The following is a 17,109-nucleotide window of genomic DNA, read 5'->3' on the forward strand; positions in this document are numbered from 1 at the left end:
TAATATCCAAATTTAATCAAAATATTTTGTAAAGTATCAAAAAATTAGTTATTTCCTAGCAAATGTAATTATTGAATTGTCTTTTTATGCCATCACTGAAGTTTTCATTTGAAGGCCAGCCTCTGCCAAAAGCCTGGACTTGATGCTGACAGTTTTGTTCAGACCGATAATACTGTAAATTGAATTTGGATTGTGCAGTCGGCAAAATTTGAGGCATGATTACTGTTCAAGCAGCTGTATAAGGAATGTTTTTTTCCTTCAGCTTCCAGAAGTCTGCTCAAAATATTTTGAATAATATTAGAGGTGAGCGGTCAAGTTTCAAAGCGTTGAGTAAAATTCATTGCATCTTATTTTAAAAAAATATTTTGATTACATGCCTGTGTTTTAGAAATTTATCAGTAAATTTTCTTTTCAAAATTTTTCGATTTAAGCCAACTAGTACCCCATCTGCATTATGACAGGTAGAAAGCATTAATTATAATAGCTTATATTTTTGAGTTCTAATAGCCATACCTATTACACCTGTAAGGAAGAGGGATTCTGTGACAATTTAATTAGATTTTTTTTTTAGTTGAAATGGTGGTGGTGGTGGAGAGGGGGGGGGGGGGTATTGAGGGGGTAGGAAGAACAGCAGCATCTAGAAGGTAAAGGATGAGTGTAACATAATTGCACAAAGGAAAGCACGAGTAATGGAGAGAGTGAAACAGAAAGGAAACAGAAAGGGCCACATTTTCCCTGCAACTCCCCATCATCTAATGAAGGCTCGAGGTGCTGGCAGTTCTCTGCCGAGCCACACCGTCTTCCACATGAAAGGGAAGGCAGAAAACAATGAAATGGAAGGCAGAAAACACGATAAATAACGGCAACACAAAGTGATAGGCAACAGCGAAATTATACTACTGAACTTATTTGGTATGATACCAGATCAGCTAGTAATAATGCTAACACGTGCATGCACTGTGAAATGCATCAATAAATTTGCATGCCCATATTTATAACTGATTATGCACACTTGTCATGCAATCACTACTGTGCTACTAATGTTGGAAGGGTTACTTTCAGTGCAAGTTTACATACATAACTAATTTCCATTAGCATTGTGGTCACAAGCATTTATAATGAAAATGAAAAAAGGACAGAAGGCATGCTATTAAAATGACGACTGAACTGCATCTGCTCATCGTGGATAAAATATTCTCCAGCTTCCAAACCCACTCTACCCGAAAGCGATCTTAATTTTCCCTTCTACAAGGTTTACGATACAAAGGAGTCTTCTGAGCCCCCTCCTATGAAGGTACCAGCTCTAAGTGAGAAATGTTTCTAACCAGACGACTCTTCAATTGCAGGTATTGACTACGAGCAATATTCAATTTGGGTGGGAAAACCTCCTCCCGCTCCCCTGAACCAATTGATTCTTTACTCCGAATCGGTGATGGCATAAAGGCATAAAATCACTTAGGATTGCAACAAAGAGACTTTTCCTCATTCAATGGGTAGTGATTCTTTGGAATCATCCATCTCAAAAGGGTTGCGAGTGCTCCATCATTGAGTATGTTTAAGGCTGAGAGATACAAACTTTTGGTCTATCAGGGAATCAAGGAGTTTGGGGAGTGGTGAGAAAGGAGTTGAGGCAGATGATCAGCCATGATCACACTGATTCCAATTTCTTCTGTTATGCACTGCAGGAGCTGCTGTTGATAATGAGGATAAGCTGCCCAAGATTCTCCTAATTTCCCTGGGAATAATTATCAACTTAGCAGAACATGAATAAAACTTGCAGTAGTAACGAGGAGCATGTTTCAGAAAATGCTGGTTAAAAGAATTTAAATTTTGGGTCGGCAAGAGAGTAGGAAGAAGGGAAAGGTTATTTATGTAAAAATTCTCCCCAGATTCTCCTTCCCTTCACAAAATTATTCTAACAGTCGGTAAAAGCTTTCAGTTCTTAAAAGTTCTCTTTAGGAACGCCATTCTTCCCTCCCCTGGAGTGGAATCAATAAATTATTTTTACACACATTTTGACATAGCTACCTCTTCTACATAATCGTGGCCTACAGGCTGGACATCGTTTTGAAGCTGCGCTGGGATAGTGGAAGCTGGCACTGGTGCTGCGATCTGCTCAGGCTTGAATTCCTGCATCTGGGGCTCTGGCTTAGCATTTGGGGCTTTAACTTCTTCCATTTTGTTTCCCATCGTCTGTAATTTGTTTCCTCCTTTGAATGCAGAAGAGAAGTTTTTGAATTTCTTCAAACAGTAGCTAGGTTGCAGTGCGTATTTGCGAGGAGGCAAACTACATGCAATTACCGGACCAGTACACCTCGTTTGGCAATTACAGATGAATCACACACTGAAGCCTAGAACTTTGCAATCGGTGCAAAGCCTTCCACAAGGATGTATTTGAACTACAAATGCAGTATTGGTACAAACAAATCAAATCCAGAGCCATGGCCCAACCTGGTTCCAGAGTGGAGTGAAAACACCTGCACTCCAGACACCAAGTTGGACTGAGACTCCAGTGCAAAACCTGTTTGGACCGATATGACTGTATTCCAGGAGTCTCCTTTGTTCCCTTGCCACACGATGCACATTACAAACAATTTGCTTAAATGTTGCAGTTCATGTTGGAGAAGGTCAGCTGATTTAACAGTATTCTGTTATGACCATGGAACTCAACATCAAGTCCAAATCAGTAGCCTCTTTCCACAAAGGCCAATCAAACAGGTAGGGCTAAAAACTTCTCACCTAACAAAGAGCAAATAAATGTCAGATTCAATCTGGATTGACCTGCAGCAAGACACACACAGTGCTTCAACTTCCACTTTCTCACACAAACCATGTGCAGCAGTAACATTTTCAACTTTCTAGTTGATACAGCCACTTATTAAATGACAATAACTCAAGACTGCATTCTTTTTCTCAGGTGAGCACTGCACCTAGGAATAAAGTTTGAATCGGATGCAAAACATTAATATTTTATCACAGACTCTTATCCACAAAACATAACTGTGTACTTACATACAGAATTAAGCATGAAAAATAATTACAAAAATATGTTAGATGGATAGCATCCCTCTCCCTCCCTCATTTGGTTACTCATTCGAGAATATGGGCTGCTTCTGGGTAGCATCCCTCTCCCTCCCTCATGTGGTCACTCATTCGAGCAAAAGTGCTGCTTCTAATAAACTGCACAAGGTAGTCAAAACAGTGAGTTGATAGAAAGGCACCATCAGCAGAGCATCATCTGACGCCCATATAAATGGGAGTTTCGAACAGCGATCCACTGAAGATGATAAGGACCAGCAATTAGGATGATTGCTTCAGCTTCCACGGTCTTAACTACCTTGAAGATCAGCTCGACAACTGGAGATTGAACCAGAGAATTTCCTGGTTGCACAGCTGTGCACCACAGTACAATTACAGACTGAGCTACAAAGAGAGCTACGTACAAAGCAATGAACTAGTGAGTAATGAACTGAATCTTCACAGGGAAAACGGTCCACAGAGGACAGGACAATAAGAGATTTGGTAGTTTCAAATCTTTAACATACCAACGAATGTTATTTTGGGTGTTACAGGTTTCTTCACTGTTATTGTAGGTGGCTTGCTTGTATTATTAGTAAAGGCAGCAGCTGGCTTGGAAGGCATCTGGATGGCTGCTGGTACAGTCGCTGTGGTTGTGGCACTGCTCACCATCTTATTTACCGTAGCTGATGTTGAATTCACGACAACTGGCTCTGTAGAGGGAATTGGCTTACCCAATTTGGTGTGCAATTTAACAACCTGCAGAAACAAACAATGATTAAAATACAATTAACCCCAAACACGAACTAAGAATATTGAAATCAGTTCTAAACAACACTTCAGCAGTTCATATACAACAATGTATATGGTTGTCAATCACTTAGGTGTGCTCTGCCTGAAGGCAAGCCCTTGGTTCATGGTCTGCTGCTGCTTTATCCGAAGCTGTTTTCTTGGCAGTTGTCAGCGGTGAGTCGATGTTGCCAAATGCAGCAGCCAATGACACAGATTCCACTCAGCAATTTATTTCAACATTAGTTAAGAGCATGAGCTCGACGGTGGGAGAAATTTTTAATAAACCTTTTATTGAGTTATCAAATATAAACTGTAATCTACACAGACAAAAATATATACCGAATAAAAGTTTCATAAACAAAAAAGTGAAGAAACAACCAAACTAAAAGTAGGAAGGCAGTTAACAAATGCATTGGAACAAGGAACCCCTATTACTAAACTACACCCCCCACTAACTCATGCCCCATGCCCTCGAACATGTTTAGATCTTTAAAGAAAGAAATGAATGGTCGCCATTTCTGGTAGAACCCTACTGGGGAAAAGGGCAGCAGTACGGTAATTATGTGTAGGGAGGAGGCTGCGGCACAAGCCCATGCCTCCAATCTACTCCAGTTCGACTTCGGGTTACTTAGCCATTGTAGAATATTCTGTATGTTGGCAGCCCAGTAATAAAACAGGAGACTTGGGAGGGTTAAGCCGCCCGTTCCTCTCTCTGAAGCAGAGCACTGCGGACTCTGGGACTCTTATCTACCCAGATAAATGGCAATATTAAGTTGTTAACTGTTGTTAAAAAATCCTTTGGGTAATAAAATGGGGATAGATTGAAATAAGAATAAAAACCTTGGTAGTACATTCATTTTGATAGTCTGGGTCCTTCCTGCTTGAGTCAGAGGGAGATTATTCCACCTCTGTAGGTCCATTTTAATCTTGCCAATCAGGCTTGAAAAAGTTCAGTTTGTGGAGTACGGCCTAGTTATGGGCCACACGGAGCCCCAGATATCTGAAATTAAGAGGGTGAAACAGCAGCGAACCTAGCTGAGCCCCTCTGGCTGTCAGGTTCAATGGAAAGCACTCACTTTTGCCCACATTTAATTTATAACCTGAAAATGTCCCTAATCTCGTGTGTATCTTCATGACATTTTCTATTGCGGAGATCAGATTCGTAATATAAAGCGTAGGCCATCTGCGTATAGCGAGACCCGGTGTTCCTCTTCTTCCTGGTGTATTCCCCTCCACCCTTCCGATGACCTCAATGCTATTGCCAGAGGTTCAATGGCCATTACAAAGAGCAATGGAAAAAGGGAGCAGCCTGTCTAGTGTCCTTGCCTAGCGGAAGTATTCAGACAAAGTCATGTTTGTGCGGATGTTAGCTTTCGGAGCGTTGTACATTAGACAAACCCAGGAGTTAAATTTAGGACCAAATCCGAATCTATCCAAGATCTCAGAAGGGTAGTTCGTTCCACTCCAGCCTATTCAGTGTTTTTCAGCATCCAAAGATACTATAACTTCAGGATCCCGAGCAGATGGGGGGAAAAGGGCAATATTCAAGAGACGTCGGACATTGGCTGATAACTGCCTACCTTTGATAAAACCTGTCTGATCCTCCGATATTACAGATGGAAGATAGGGCTCCACCCGGGTTGCCAGGAATTTTACCAGTAGCTTAAATCAGTGTTAAGGAGTGAAATGGGTTTATAAGGTTCACACTCTACTGGGTCCTTACCCTCTTTAAAGAGCACCAAGATTGTAGCTTGGGCAAGGGATGAGGTAGCGATCCCCTAGACAGTGAATCATTGAGCATGTCCAAAATTAAAGGTATTAGTTGCTCTAAGAACCTCATTAGATTCGGATGGGAAGCCATCAGGACCTAGGGCTTTGCCCGATTGCAGCCAACCGATACGTTTCTGTATTTCTTTTGGACTTAAAGGGGATTCCAGTTCCCGTTTTCTGCCTTCCTCAATGGTCGGGATGTGTAAACTATCTAGAAACCTCATCGTGTCTAAGGTACCTGGAGGAGGCTCTGACTCATATAGCTCACGGTAAAACATACTGAAAGCTGCATTTACCTTTTGAGGGACTGGCGCTAGGTCACCTTCTTTGCTCCACATTGGAGGGATTTCTCAGGAGGCAGCCTGCCTCTTGAGTTGATACGCAAGAAGACGACCCGCCTTCTCCCCATGTGGAGAAGGTGCCCCGAGAACGACGTAACTGATGCACTGCTTTATCCATGGAGATCAATTCAAATTGAAGTTACAAGTTTTTTTCTATGCATCAGTAATTCCAGCATTGGGGCAAAAGAATATTGGCGGTCAACCTCCAAGATGGAGTCCACCAGCCTTTGTCGTTTCACTCTCTCCTTTTTCACAATGTGAACTTTATATGAAATAATCTCCCCCTTCTGATGGCCTTTACGGTTTCCCAGATTGTTGGAAGGAGAAATTGACTTTGTTTTGTTGCGTTTGAATTTGTAAAGTGATGTTTAGTCTCCAAGACGGGCGCTCAGGGGGACCTAAATCAAAGCAAAATTAATAAAATGAGAGGCATGGTCCGAGATGACAATTGCAGAGTACTTGGCTGCTTTCACTGAGGGGAGGAGGGATTTGTCAACAACAAAAAAATTAACTCGGGAGTAGGCGCAGTGAACATGCAAAAAAAAAAAAAGAAAATTCTTTACCGTTTGGATGCAGAAATGCCACAGGTCAACTCCTCCAACCATATCCATGAAAGAGGTCAATGCCAGAGACATCCCAGTTTGGGGACGGGATTTGGACATTGAGCAATACATTTTAGGGTCCAAGTGAGAGTCTCAATCGGGGAGGATGTTCACTAGGGAGTCTATGAAGTTCGGGTCATCCCAATTGGGAGCATCAATATTCACCTAAATAACTGGAGTGTTTTCCAGTGAACCAGACAATAATGTAGCACCCACTTGGGTAATCCAAAATCCAGGAGGGAGTAAATTGTATTTTTTTTATGGATTAGTACTGCCATGCCTCTGGCCCTACCAATAACCCCCAAGTGAAAGACCTGTCCCATCCAATTTTTACAAAACCTGATTTGGTTCTTCACCCGCAAATGGGTCTCATGTAGGAAGGAACACAACACCTGGGTCGAGGCCCGTCAAATGTGCAAAGACCTTTGCCCGCTTCACTGGTCCGTTCGAACCCTTCACGTTCCAGGTTAAATGGCGGAAAGGAGAACCTCTACTGTTCTCCCACCGGGGTCAACCAATACATCTGAAGATCAGCAAGCAAGAAACTTCGTAACGCCATGGTGAGGAGGTCCCACAAGGCAGCATTAATTAATGGACGTCAGGCTACCATCTATAACCCCTCCCTCCTCCAATCCCTCAGCCCCCAACAAAAACATCAAACTTCTATAATAATCTAAGTTCCCCCATGCCAGGTGTTTGCAGAATATCTGCATTTGTAACTTCCCTTCACTAGACCCATCTCGAACAATAGCTGATGGGCTCATCAGCCGAGCCTATATTAAAACTTGAGAAAAATAATTAACAATATAAATAACAATGAAAATTCACTTGCAACAATCCAGTGACAACAGCACAGTAAGAGTAACATATACAGTACTAGCATAAAAGAAAAAATACTTCAACAGTAATAACTTCAGCGTAATTCAACCTTTTAAACAATTATTTAAATTCCGAACGTCCAGCAATTTAATTTTTAGACATAAATAGAGAAGGATTTACACAGAATTCAAACCAAGTTTCCTAACAAAAGTGTTTGCATCGTCCGGAGAGTCAAAGAAGGAATTGTTTCCCTCGACAGAGACTCTTAAGGCAGGGTGGGTATAATGGCCCAAACCAGATACCCTTCTTGAATAGTGCAAATTTCTTCCCATTAAATGCAGCTCTTTTTTCGCCAACTCAGTGCTAAGATCCTGGTCTAGCCGGATCAATCGATCCGCCCGTTTAACGTCTTTAAAGCTAAAGAACCTTAAGATCATTGCTCGAGGGGTTCCTCTGCACAAGGTCATGGTCGCAGTGTGCAATGAGCCCAATCTAGCTCCGGGGGAGTGGGGGGGGGGGTTTGAGAACCTTCCGCATACCATCTTAAACAGCATGCTGGCTATGCATTCTGTGATGGTGTTGTCTTTTGTCCCCTCCAGCAAACCCACGAGGCGGATGTTTTGTCTTCAAGACCTGTTCTGCAGGTCACTTACTTTATTTTTCAAAAACCTTGCTCGACTCCAGGACAAGATTTTTACGACCGCCGTGATCCGCTCGCTATGGTCGGAAGGGGCCACCTCCATATTTTTTCAGCTGTCGCCACGATGCAGCTGATGTCCTCGGCCGATGGCCATGCAGTTGCCTGGGAGGAGAGGACGCTTGCCATTTTGTCCGCTGCCGATTCCAAGGAAGCTTCTGAGTCTGAGGAACATACTTGGTTCACCTCTCTTATTTTTGTTGTTTTTTTTTACCTTCTTGGCTGTATTGTTCCCAGCGATTTCTTCAAGCTGAAGCTAAAGCTGCCATTGTAGCGCTTTACAGGTCAGGTTTGGGTCGGAGAGTCTCCAGGTGCGTTCCCTCCGATCACATCCATCGCTGGACGTCGAAAATAGGAGAAACTTGCCCTTTGAATGATCCCGACACCTTCCCAGTTGAACAAGCAAGTAGCACATCAGCTTAACATCTCAACCACAAGCACCTTAGATACGAGTACTTATTGTCTTAGCACTGCAAGAGAGTATCAGCCTATATCATGCACTCATGTCCTAGAATGGAATTAAAACCTACAAACGTCTGACTCAGGAACTCAGGTACCAACCGAGTTAAGCTGAAATTCATTGTTGCCATAAGTGAGAAGCATCAAAATAATTTCAGTTTATCACCATGCCGGATGCGAAGATGGACAAAGACAGTTGAGTAGAAGCCTCATAAATCTCATGTTTCACGGTAGAAAAGAACTTAGCTGTACATTTGGTCAGGACTGGGTTTTTAAACTAGCAGCCTCGTGTGTTAGATTGACCAGCATGTTATTTCTGTTGCTGCGTACCAGATATAAAACTTTCCTGGCAATGATGTTATAAGAACACAAGAATGAAAACAGGACAATGGCACGTGGCCCCGAGCCTGTTCTGCCATTCAATAAGATCATGGTTGATCTTCTTCGTCAAATGCAATTTCCCACCCTATCCCTATAACATTTGTTTTCTCTGGTGCTCAAAAATCGGTCTTGAATATTGCCATCAACTGAGCACCCACAGTGCTTTGGACAGAGAATTCCAAGTATTCACAACACTCTAATGGAATATTTTCTAATCTCAATACTAAATACACTGAGCTGTGGCCTATGGTCTAGATTCTCTATCTGACATCTTCCAGTAATAGTATAGCGATCATCTTGAAACTCAGTCTTGGAATTTTAAGTTTATAAAGGCTGTCACAATGCTTTTCTGAAAATTAGATTTAATTTAAACTTCTAATTTAACACAGCAGTATTTCCGTAAGGATTCCTTAGCCTACTCTCCTGGTGCTCAACAAGTCTACTCTCCTGGTGCTATAGTCACAAAATGCCTTTTTGCAAGGAGTCACTAAGTCTGGGACAATTCCGCAATCACTCTCCATTCCTAGGGCAGCACGGTGGCGCAGTGGTAGCACGGCAGTCTCACGGCGCCGAGGTCCCAGGTTCGATCCCAGCTCTGGGTCACTGTCCGTGTGGCGTTTGCACATTCTCCCAGTGTTTGCGTGGGTTTCACCCCCACAACCCAAAAGATGTGCAAGGTAGGTGGATTGAACACGCTAAATTGCGTCTTAATTGGGAAAAATGAATTGGGTACTCTAAATTTATTTTTTAAAAAGAAAGAAAACCTCTCCATTCCTGTTCTGGCCTCTTAAGCAATTCCTTTTGTCAGCCCACCATGGTAACCAATAATGTCAGCTGGCTTGGTCCCATGTCCTGAAATTATGACCCTAAATCCATTAATTGGCATAGGGATGCAAGAGTAAGGGAAGTTAACACGTGACTGAAAGAGTGGTGTGAGAAAGAGGGGCTCCTTTTCATGGGACACTGGCATCAGCTTTGGGACAGGGGGGGGACCTATACCGTTGGGATGGTCTCCACCTGAACCAAGCTGAGACCAGTGTTCTGGCGAAAAGAGTAAATAGGGTGGTCAATAGGACTTTAAACTAGAGATTTGGGGGGGGGGGGGGGGGGAGAAAGAGACAGTCAGGGAACCAAGAGGTGAAGTAATCAGTGGGACGCATAGCTGCTTAGGAATACAAAAAAGCACGAAAAGACAGAACTCAGGAGAGGTTACGATAGTCCCCATCTCACAAAATATGACACAGTGTATGGAAAGGCTCAGTAAACCAAGGTCCACCACACTAAGAAAACAGAAAGGGACGGTCAAGAGAATTAAAGGTGCTATATTTAAATGCACGCAGTGTACGGAACAAGATAGATGAGCTTGTGGCCCAGATTGTGACTAGCAGGTATGATGTGGTAGGCAACACAGAGACGTGGTTGCAGGGGCTTCAGGACAGGCATTTAAACATCCAGGGATTCACAACCTATCGAAAAGACAGAGAGGTGGGCAGAGGGGGCGGGGTTGCCTTGTTAATTAGGAATGAAATTAAATCAATAGGGTCAGATGATGTGGAGTCTGTGTGGGTAGAGTTGAGGAACCACAAAGGCAAAAAAAAATCATAATGGGAGTTATGTACAGGCCTCCTACAGGACCAGGGGCACAAAATGCACCACGAAATAGAAAGGGCATGTCAGAAAGGCAAGGTCACAGTGATCATGGGGGACTTCAATATGCAGGTGGACTGGGTAAATAATATTGCCAGTGGACCCAAAGAAAGGGAATTCATTGAATGTTTACAGGTGGTCTTTTTGGAACAGCTTGTGATGCCGAGCCTACGAGGGAACAGGCCATTCTGGACTTAGTGTTATGTAATGAGCCAGACTTGATAAAAGATCTTAAAGTAAGGGAACATTGAGGAGGCAGTGATCATAATATGGTAGAATTCAGTCTGCAATTTGAAAGGAAGAAGGTAGAATCAGAAGTAAAGGTGTTACAGTTAAATAAAGGTAACTACAGGGGCATGAGGGAGGAACTGACGAAAATCGACTGGGAGCAGAGCCTAGTGGGAAAGACAGAACAGCAATGGCAGGAGTTTCTGGGAGTAATTGAGGACACAGTACAGAGGTTCATCCCGAAGAAAAGAAAGGTTATCAGAGGGGAGATTAGGCAGCCATGGCTGACAAAGGAAGTCAGGGAATGCATCAAAGCAAAAGCGAAAGGCTATAATGTGGCAAAGAGTAGTGGGAAGTCAGAAGATTGGGAAGGCTGCAAAAACAAACAGAGGATAACAAAGAGAGAAATAAGGAAAGAGAGGATCAAATATGAAGGTAGGCTAGCCAGTAACATTATGATAGTAAAAGTTTCTTTAAATACATTAAAAACGGGAGGCAAAAGTAGACATTGGGCTGCTCCAAAATGACGCTGGTAATCTAGTGATGGGAGACCAGGAAATAGCTGAGGAACTAAATAAGTATTTTGCGTCAGTCTTCACAGTAGAAGACATGAGTAATATCCCAACAATTCAGGAGAGTCAAGGGGCAGAGTTGAATATGGTAGCCATCACAAAGGAGTAGGTGCTAGAGAAACTAAGAGGTTTAAAAATTGATAAATCTCCGGGCCCAGATGGGCTACATCCTAGAGTTCTAAAGGAGATAGCTGAAGAAATAGTGGAGGCATTAGTTATGATCTTTCAAAAGTCACTGGAGTGACTGGAAAGTCCCAGAGGATTGGAAAATCGCTGTTGTAACCCCCCTGTTCAAGAAGGGAACAAGGAAAAAGATGGAAAATTATAGGCCAATTAGCCTAACCTCGGTTGTTGCCAAGATTCTAGAATCCATCGTTAAGGATGAGATTTCTAAATTCTTGGAAGTGAAAGGTCAGATTAGGACAAGTCAGCATGGATTTAGTAAGGGGAGGTCATGTCTGACAAACCTGTTAGAGTTCTTTGAAGAGATAACAAATAGGTTAGACCAAGGAGAGCCAATGGATGTTATCTATCTTGACTTCCAAAAGGCCTTTGATAAGGTGCCTCACGGGAGACTGCGGAGTAAAATAAGGGCCCATGGTATTCGAGGCAAGGCACTAAAATGGATTGACGATTGGCTGTCAGGCAGAAGGCAGAGAGTTGGGATAAAAAGTTCTTTTTCGGTATGGCAACCGGTGATGAGTGGTGTCCCGCAGGGTTCAGTGTTGGGGCCACAGCTGTTCTCTTTATATATTAACGATCTAGATGACGGGACTGGGGGCATTCTGGCTAAGTGGATAGGTAGAGGGGCAGGTAGTATTGAGGAGGTGGGGAGGCTGCAGAAAGATTTAGACAGTTTAGGAGAGTGGTCCAAGAAATAGCTGATGAAATTCAACGTGGGCAAGTGCGAGGTCTTGCACTTTGGAAAAAAAAATAGAGGCATGTACTATTTTCTAAACGGTGACAAAATTCATAATGCTGAAGTGCAAAGGGACTTGGGAGTCCTAGTCCAGGATTCTCTGAAGGTAAACTTGCAGGTTGAGTCTGTAATTAAGAAAGCAAATGCAATGTTGTCATTTATCTCAAGAGGCTTGGAATATAAAAGCAGGGATGTACTTCTGAAGCTTTATAAAGCACTAGTTAGGCCCCATTTAGAATACGGTGAGCAATTTTGGGCCCCACACCTCAGGAAGGACATACTGGCACTGGAGCGGGTTCAGCGGAGATTCACACGGATGATCCCAGGAATGGTAGGCCTAACATACGATGAACGTCTGAGGATCCTGGGATTATATTCATTGGAGTTTAGGAGCGAGGGGAGATCTATAGAAACTTACAAGATAATGAATGGCTTAGATAGGGTGGACGTAGGGAAGTTGTTTCCATTAGCAGGGGAGACTAGGACCCGGTGGCACAGCCTTAGAATAAAAGGGAGTCACTTTAGAACAGAGATGAGGAGAAATTTCTTCAGCCAGAGAGTGGTGGGTCTGTGGAATTCATTGCCACAGAGGGCGGTGGAGTCCTGGACGTTGAGTGTCTTTAAGACAGAAGTTGATAAATTCTTGATTTCTCGAGGAATTAAGGGCTATGAAGAGAGAGCGGGTAAATGGAGTTGAAATCAGCCATGATTGAATGGTGGAGTGGACTCGATGGGCCAAATGGCCTTACTTCCGCTCCTATGTCTTATGGTAATTACCCTCTCCTATTTTAAGCCTCACTTTGAACCAAGTTTCAGTCACTCTTCCTAGTATTGCCTTTGCTTTCACATTCATCTTCTTTTAATGCTTCTGTAAAACGTGGTGGTGGACTTTTCTACATTAAAATATACCGTACAAGTTGCTTTTAAAACACACACAATATTTCTTTCCACCCTCTTCCATTAAAATGCTGGTCTCCAGTCTATTTAAGGTTCATGCCAGTAGAAAACAAACACATCGACAGACTTCATTGGGAAGTGTAGAGGTGAAGTCGCGGCATCAGAGGGAGTGCACAAACCTCCGGTCAATCTATCTACCCGACGCTTTAAACACCACATGCAGCAGAGCCGACAAATCATCCATTTGAGAACCCAGCAAACCACAGTGAAAGCAAGTCATCCTGAAGCCTGGTGGACTAACCAAGAGAGAAATGCCCAGGTAGTATATTTGAAAGAGGGAACTCGCTGTGTGGGCAGCTACAGAGGCAGAGACAGACCCCGAAAGCAGTTCCACGAGACACTACTCAGCACTACAGCCTTGAACAAGAGATTGAGGAGCATGGTTACAACTTTTATCTCAGTGGTTGATTTCTTGATTGGGTACTTCCCTTTTTGGAGGCTGGCTACTTGAGATTATTCTCATTAGCTGCCACCTTCCCTTCCACCTATTATAGTTATAACAAGGCGGCATTTGGCCCATTGAGTTCCAACTCACACCAACACCTCAATTGAAAGGCAGATTCAATGTTTGTTGCTTTAAAAAAAGTATTTCCTTTCTAACTGCCATGCTGCTATTATAGAATGCTGGTCGGGTGGGGTCTCACACACCTATGGAACAAACTGCAGCAATCAGCTCTAATTGCATCCATGGACATTGTAGGTCTTACTCTGGAAAGGTAAGCAGACCTGGTAACTGCTAACTCGCTGATGGTTAATAACTTATTTTACTATTACTGCGGAAAAAATAAAAATGCTGAAATTATACAATGTTCGCTGGCACCTAAAGAAAACAACATTGGTTTACAGCCTTTATCAAAACTGTAGTCCAGAAATGTTAATCCATTCTTTTAGATGTGAAAAACACGCCAGGCACTTTCAGCATTTTCTGTACTTATATCATCTTCTCAGTACCTTTTGGTGCTTGGCACCTCGGATATGTGCAGCATAGGCATCTGCACCTGTACAGGACACGTCACACAGCTCACATCGCAGTTGGCCCTGGGCTCCACGTGGCCCACTGGTAGTCTGACTTCCACCTTTTAAAGCTGCTTCTTTCTTCTTGTGCTTCTGGCCTTCCAAATGTTCCCTGTAAGTCTTTTGGGAGGAGGAGGGGGGCGGGGGGAAGAGAGAGAGAGAGAAAGAGAGAGAGAGAGAGAGAGAGAGAGAGAGAGAGAGAGAGAGAGAGAGAGAGAGAGAGAGAGAGAGAGAGAGAGAGAGAGAGAGAGAGAGAAAGAGAGAGAGAGAGAGAGAGAGAGAGAGAGAGAGAGAGAAGAGGGGGCAGTCATGGTTGGGAGAAAGCAGTACAGGTAAACATTAGAATATAGTTTGGAGTGATGAAACTGGGTAAGCCAATTTATTCTTTTGTACAATGACATACTCAATGCGTCAATCTCCAAGTAAATAATGTATAACCTAGTTCATCTTTATGGAAGCAGTATTGTACTGATTGATCCATTAACAATCCGTTAAATGCAAAACCTGTAGGAATGTAGCGTTTCAATAAATGCAAATCGTTTCTTCCATCTTGGTGCAGCCTTGATCTGATCAAATACATATGTTCAACATTACAGCACAATAGTTATCAGTAAGAATCAGGCCATCAGCTGTTAAATGTATGAACATGACGCATTTCAAAGAATGAAAGGTTCAAAAGGGATAAAAGGGCTCAGCAGATACAGCAATTCCCTTTACCAACAGCATATTGTGGCTGTAGTGCTACCTATAGAATGCACAGATCAACTGGCAATGGCTTCTTAGTAATATCTACCAAACGCATAACCTTGAACCCGGAGAAAGTCATAGCAACAGATGTATGGGAACACTTACATCTCCAAGTTCCCTGCAATTTGCACTCATCCCGGATTTTGACATATTACCACATCGAACTCCCTACCCAACAACATTTTGGGAGTACTTCTCCATAATAACTACAGCAGTTCCAGAGAAACACGCCCACTGTCCCATTCTCAAGACAACTTGAATTAAACAATAAATGTCCACTTTGCCTCAAACTCCAAATCCTTGTAATGTGGTACAGAGATATATGGACTACGATGGTGAAAAGCTCCACTGCAGTCATGCTCTGAAAGGCACAATAAGGGTCTTATCTTGGCTTTGGAGTCTCTTGGCAACTTTGTTGGATCAGGGAAGCGAGGAACCAGGAGAATTAAAGTAAGCCCAGAAGAATCGGTTGTGGTCTTCTGTGATTCCTGTACAGAATTAGGTTGCATCTAAGACGAGGTAATTACAATCTTATGCCAATGTGTGGTAGCATTTTCACAAGAGGAAACTCTGGTGTGGAGGACAGATTTTCCTTTTGTACACTATCAGACCCTGGCATAGTGTTGCTCACTGGATCACCTAAACTACCAGATGTTTTTTTTATGGAATGGATCACCTAAACTTAAAAGTGTGATGCGCAAAGGTGTCATCTGCAAAGCTTTTTATATGGGTAGACAAGGCGGTACAAGGACACTCAGCAAGAACCAGCATTGTTAAAATACAGATGCACAAATCTGAGAGAAAATCTGGCCACTATTCCTTAGAAAATCTAAACCATATACCTTGGATTAAAGAGACTCATTATTTATTTTTTCTTTTCTTGCAGGCTTGAACACCCTCCGAGGCCCATGGAGACACCCTGTATGCTTCATCCGATGCCGGTGCTTATGTAGTTACATTGTATACCTTGTGTTGCCCTATTATGTATTTTCTTTTATTCCCTATTCTTCCCATGTACTTAATGATCTGTTGAGCTGCTCGCAGAAAAATACTTTTCACTGTACCTCGGTTCACGTGACAATAATCCAATCCAATCCAATTATTGGCAAATAGAAATACAGTTATGCAAGCAATAACATACACTTTTGTCTCACCCAGTTACCTGGGGGCCAGCACAGCTAATTTTACAGACATCACAATAATGTAGCTGTGGCTGTTTCGGCGGTGGCTTCGGTTTTTGCTGTTTGTTCTGGAAGGCGGGTTTTTTGATGAAAGTGCTTCCTGTATTGGTACTGGTTCCTGTGCCAGTCCCAGTGCTAGTCCAAGTGGTGGCAGAGGGTTTCTGTGGTTGCTGATAGTACGAAGTAGCAGCAGAATACACAGCAGCTTCATATCCAGAGTAACTTGACCCTAATAAAACACAGAACTATAATTACCACCAGTTTAAAAATGTGAATATTAGGCACCATGTTTTAATTATCATCCTTATTCAGTAACCAAACAACAGTTTTTAAATATTGAAAAATTGCCACAGTTAATGTTAATTTTAATTTCCTCACAAAAGAGCAGCAAGATATTCCACTTTACAGGCTGGACATAAGGCGAAAGCTGACAAATTGGAGGATGTAGAAAGCACTGACTAAAACCAATGACAAAATCTGGTGTGTGGCGCTTTGCTACTTTGTTAATTAACCTTCACAGAGAAAAAGATGCAACACCAACATACTGCTCGGAAATCTCCTGGCTCTTTTTGAAGAGGCATTTGGGCCCTCTTTAAGAAAGTAGCAGAACACATAAATTTAACCTCAACTTAAGAAATAAAGTATACAAAATTCCAAAAAGACTGGGAGTTTAAACAGCAGTTAACATTTAAAGCCTTAAACCCTTTCTCAGATTTTGGAAATATGAGAATATAATAAAGGGAGAAGAGAACAAAGTGTTGGGGGGGGGGGGAGAACAGGTATGATATTAGCAGAAGCAAAAGGAAGCATAAAGAGAGAAATCAAATGAATAATATACATACATAGGACAGTGTGTAAAGAGTTAAAGGGATTAAAGCAGAAGAGAAAAACATCGTCATATAGAAATGGCACACTAATTTTGATCAAACATTCTCAGTCGCACAGGCAAATGAATTATAGTACCA

At 42.5% G+C, this 17,109-nt stretch overlaps 1 protein-coding gene across 5 annotated transcripts in view; it reads right to left on the bottom strand.

The window, feature by feature from the left end:
- The window catches only part of LOC140395188 (zinc finger RNA-binding protein-like), a 75,817-nt gene that overhangs the window by 21,629 nt on the left and 37,079 nt on the right, over nucleotides 1–17,109 (bottom strand). For all 5 annotated transcript variants that reach the window (XM_072482709.1, XM_072482708.1, XM_072482706.1 and 2 more), the window contains 4 exons: nucleotides 16,126–16,373; nucleotides 14,154–14,336; nucleotides 3,546–3,777; nucleotides 2,029–2,210 (listed from right to left, as the gene is read on the bottom strand). In XM_072482709.1, coding sequence (XP_072338810.1) covers nucleotides 2,029–2,210; nucleotides 3,546–3,777; nucleotides 14,154–14,336; nucleotides 16,126–16,373 — 845 coding nt within the window. The remainder of the gene's footprint in view (nucleotides 1–2,028; nucleotides 2,211–3,545; nucleotides 3,778–14,153; nucleotides 14,337–16,125; nucleotides 16,374–17,109) is intronic.

Source organism: Scyliorhinus torazame, chromosome 18, assembly GCF_047496885.1.
Source record: "Scyliorhinus torazame isolate Kashiwa2021f chromosome 18, sScyTor2.1, whole genome shotgun sequence".
NCBI classification, from domain to species: domain Eukaryota; kingdom Metazoa; phylum Chordata; class Chondrichthyes; order Carcharhiniformes; family Scyliorhinidae; genus Scyliorhinus; species Scyliorhinus torazame.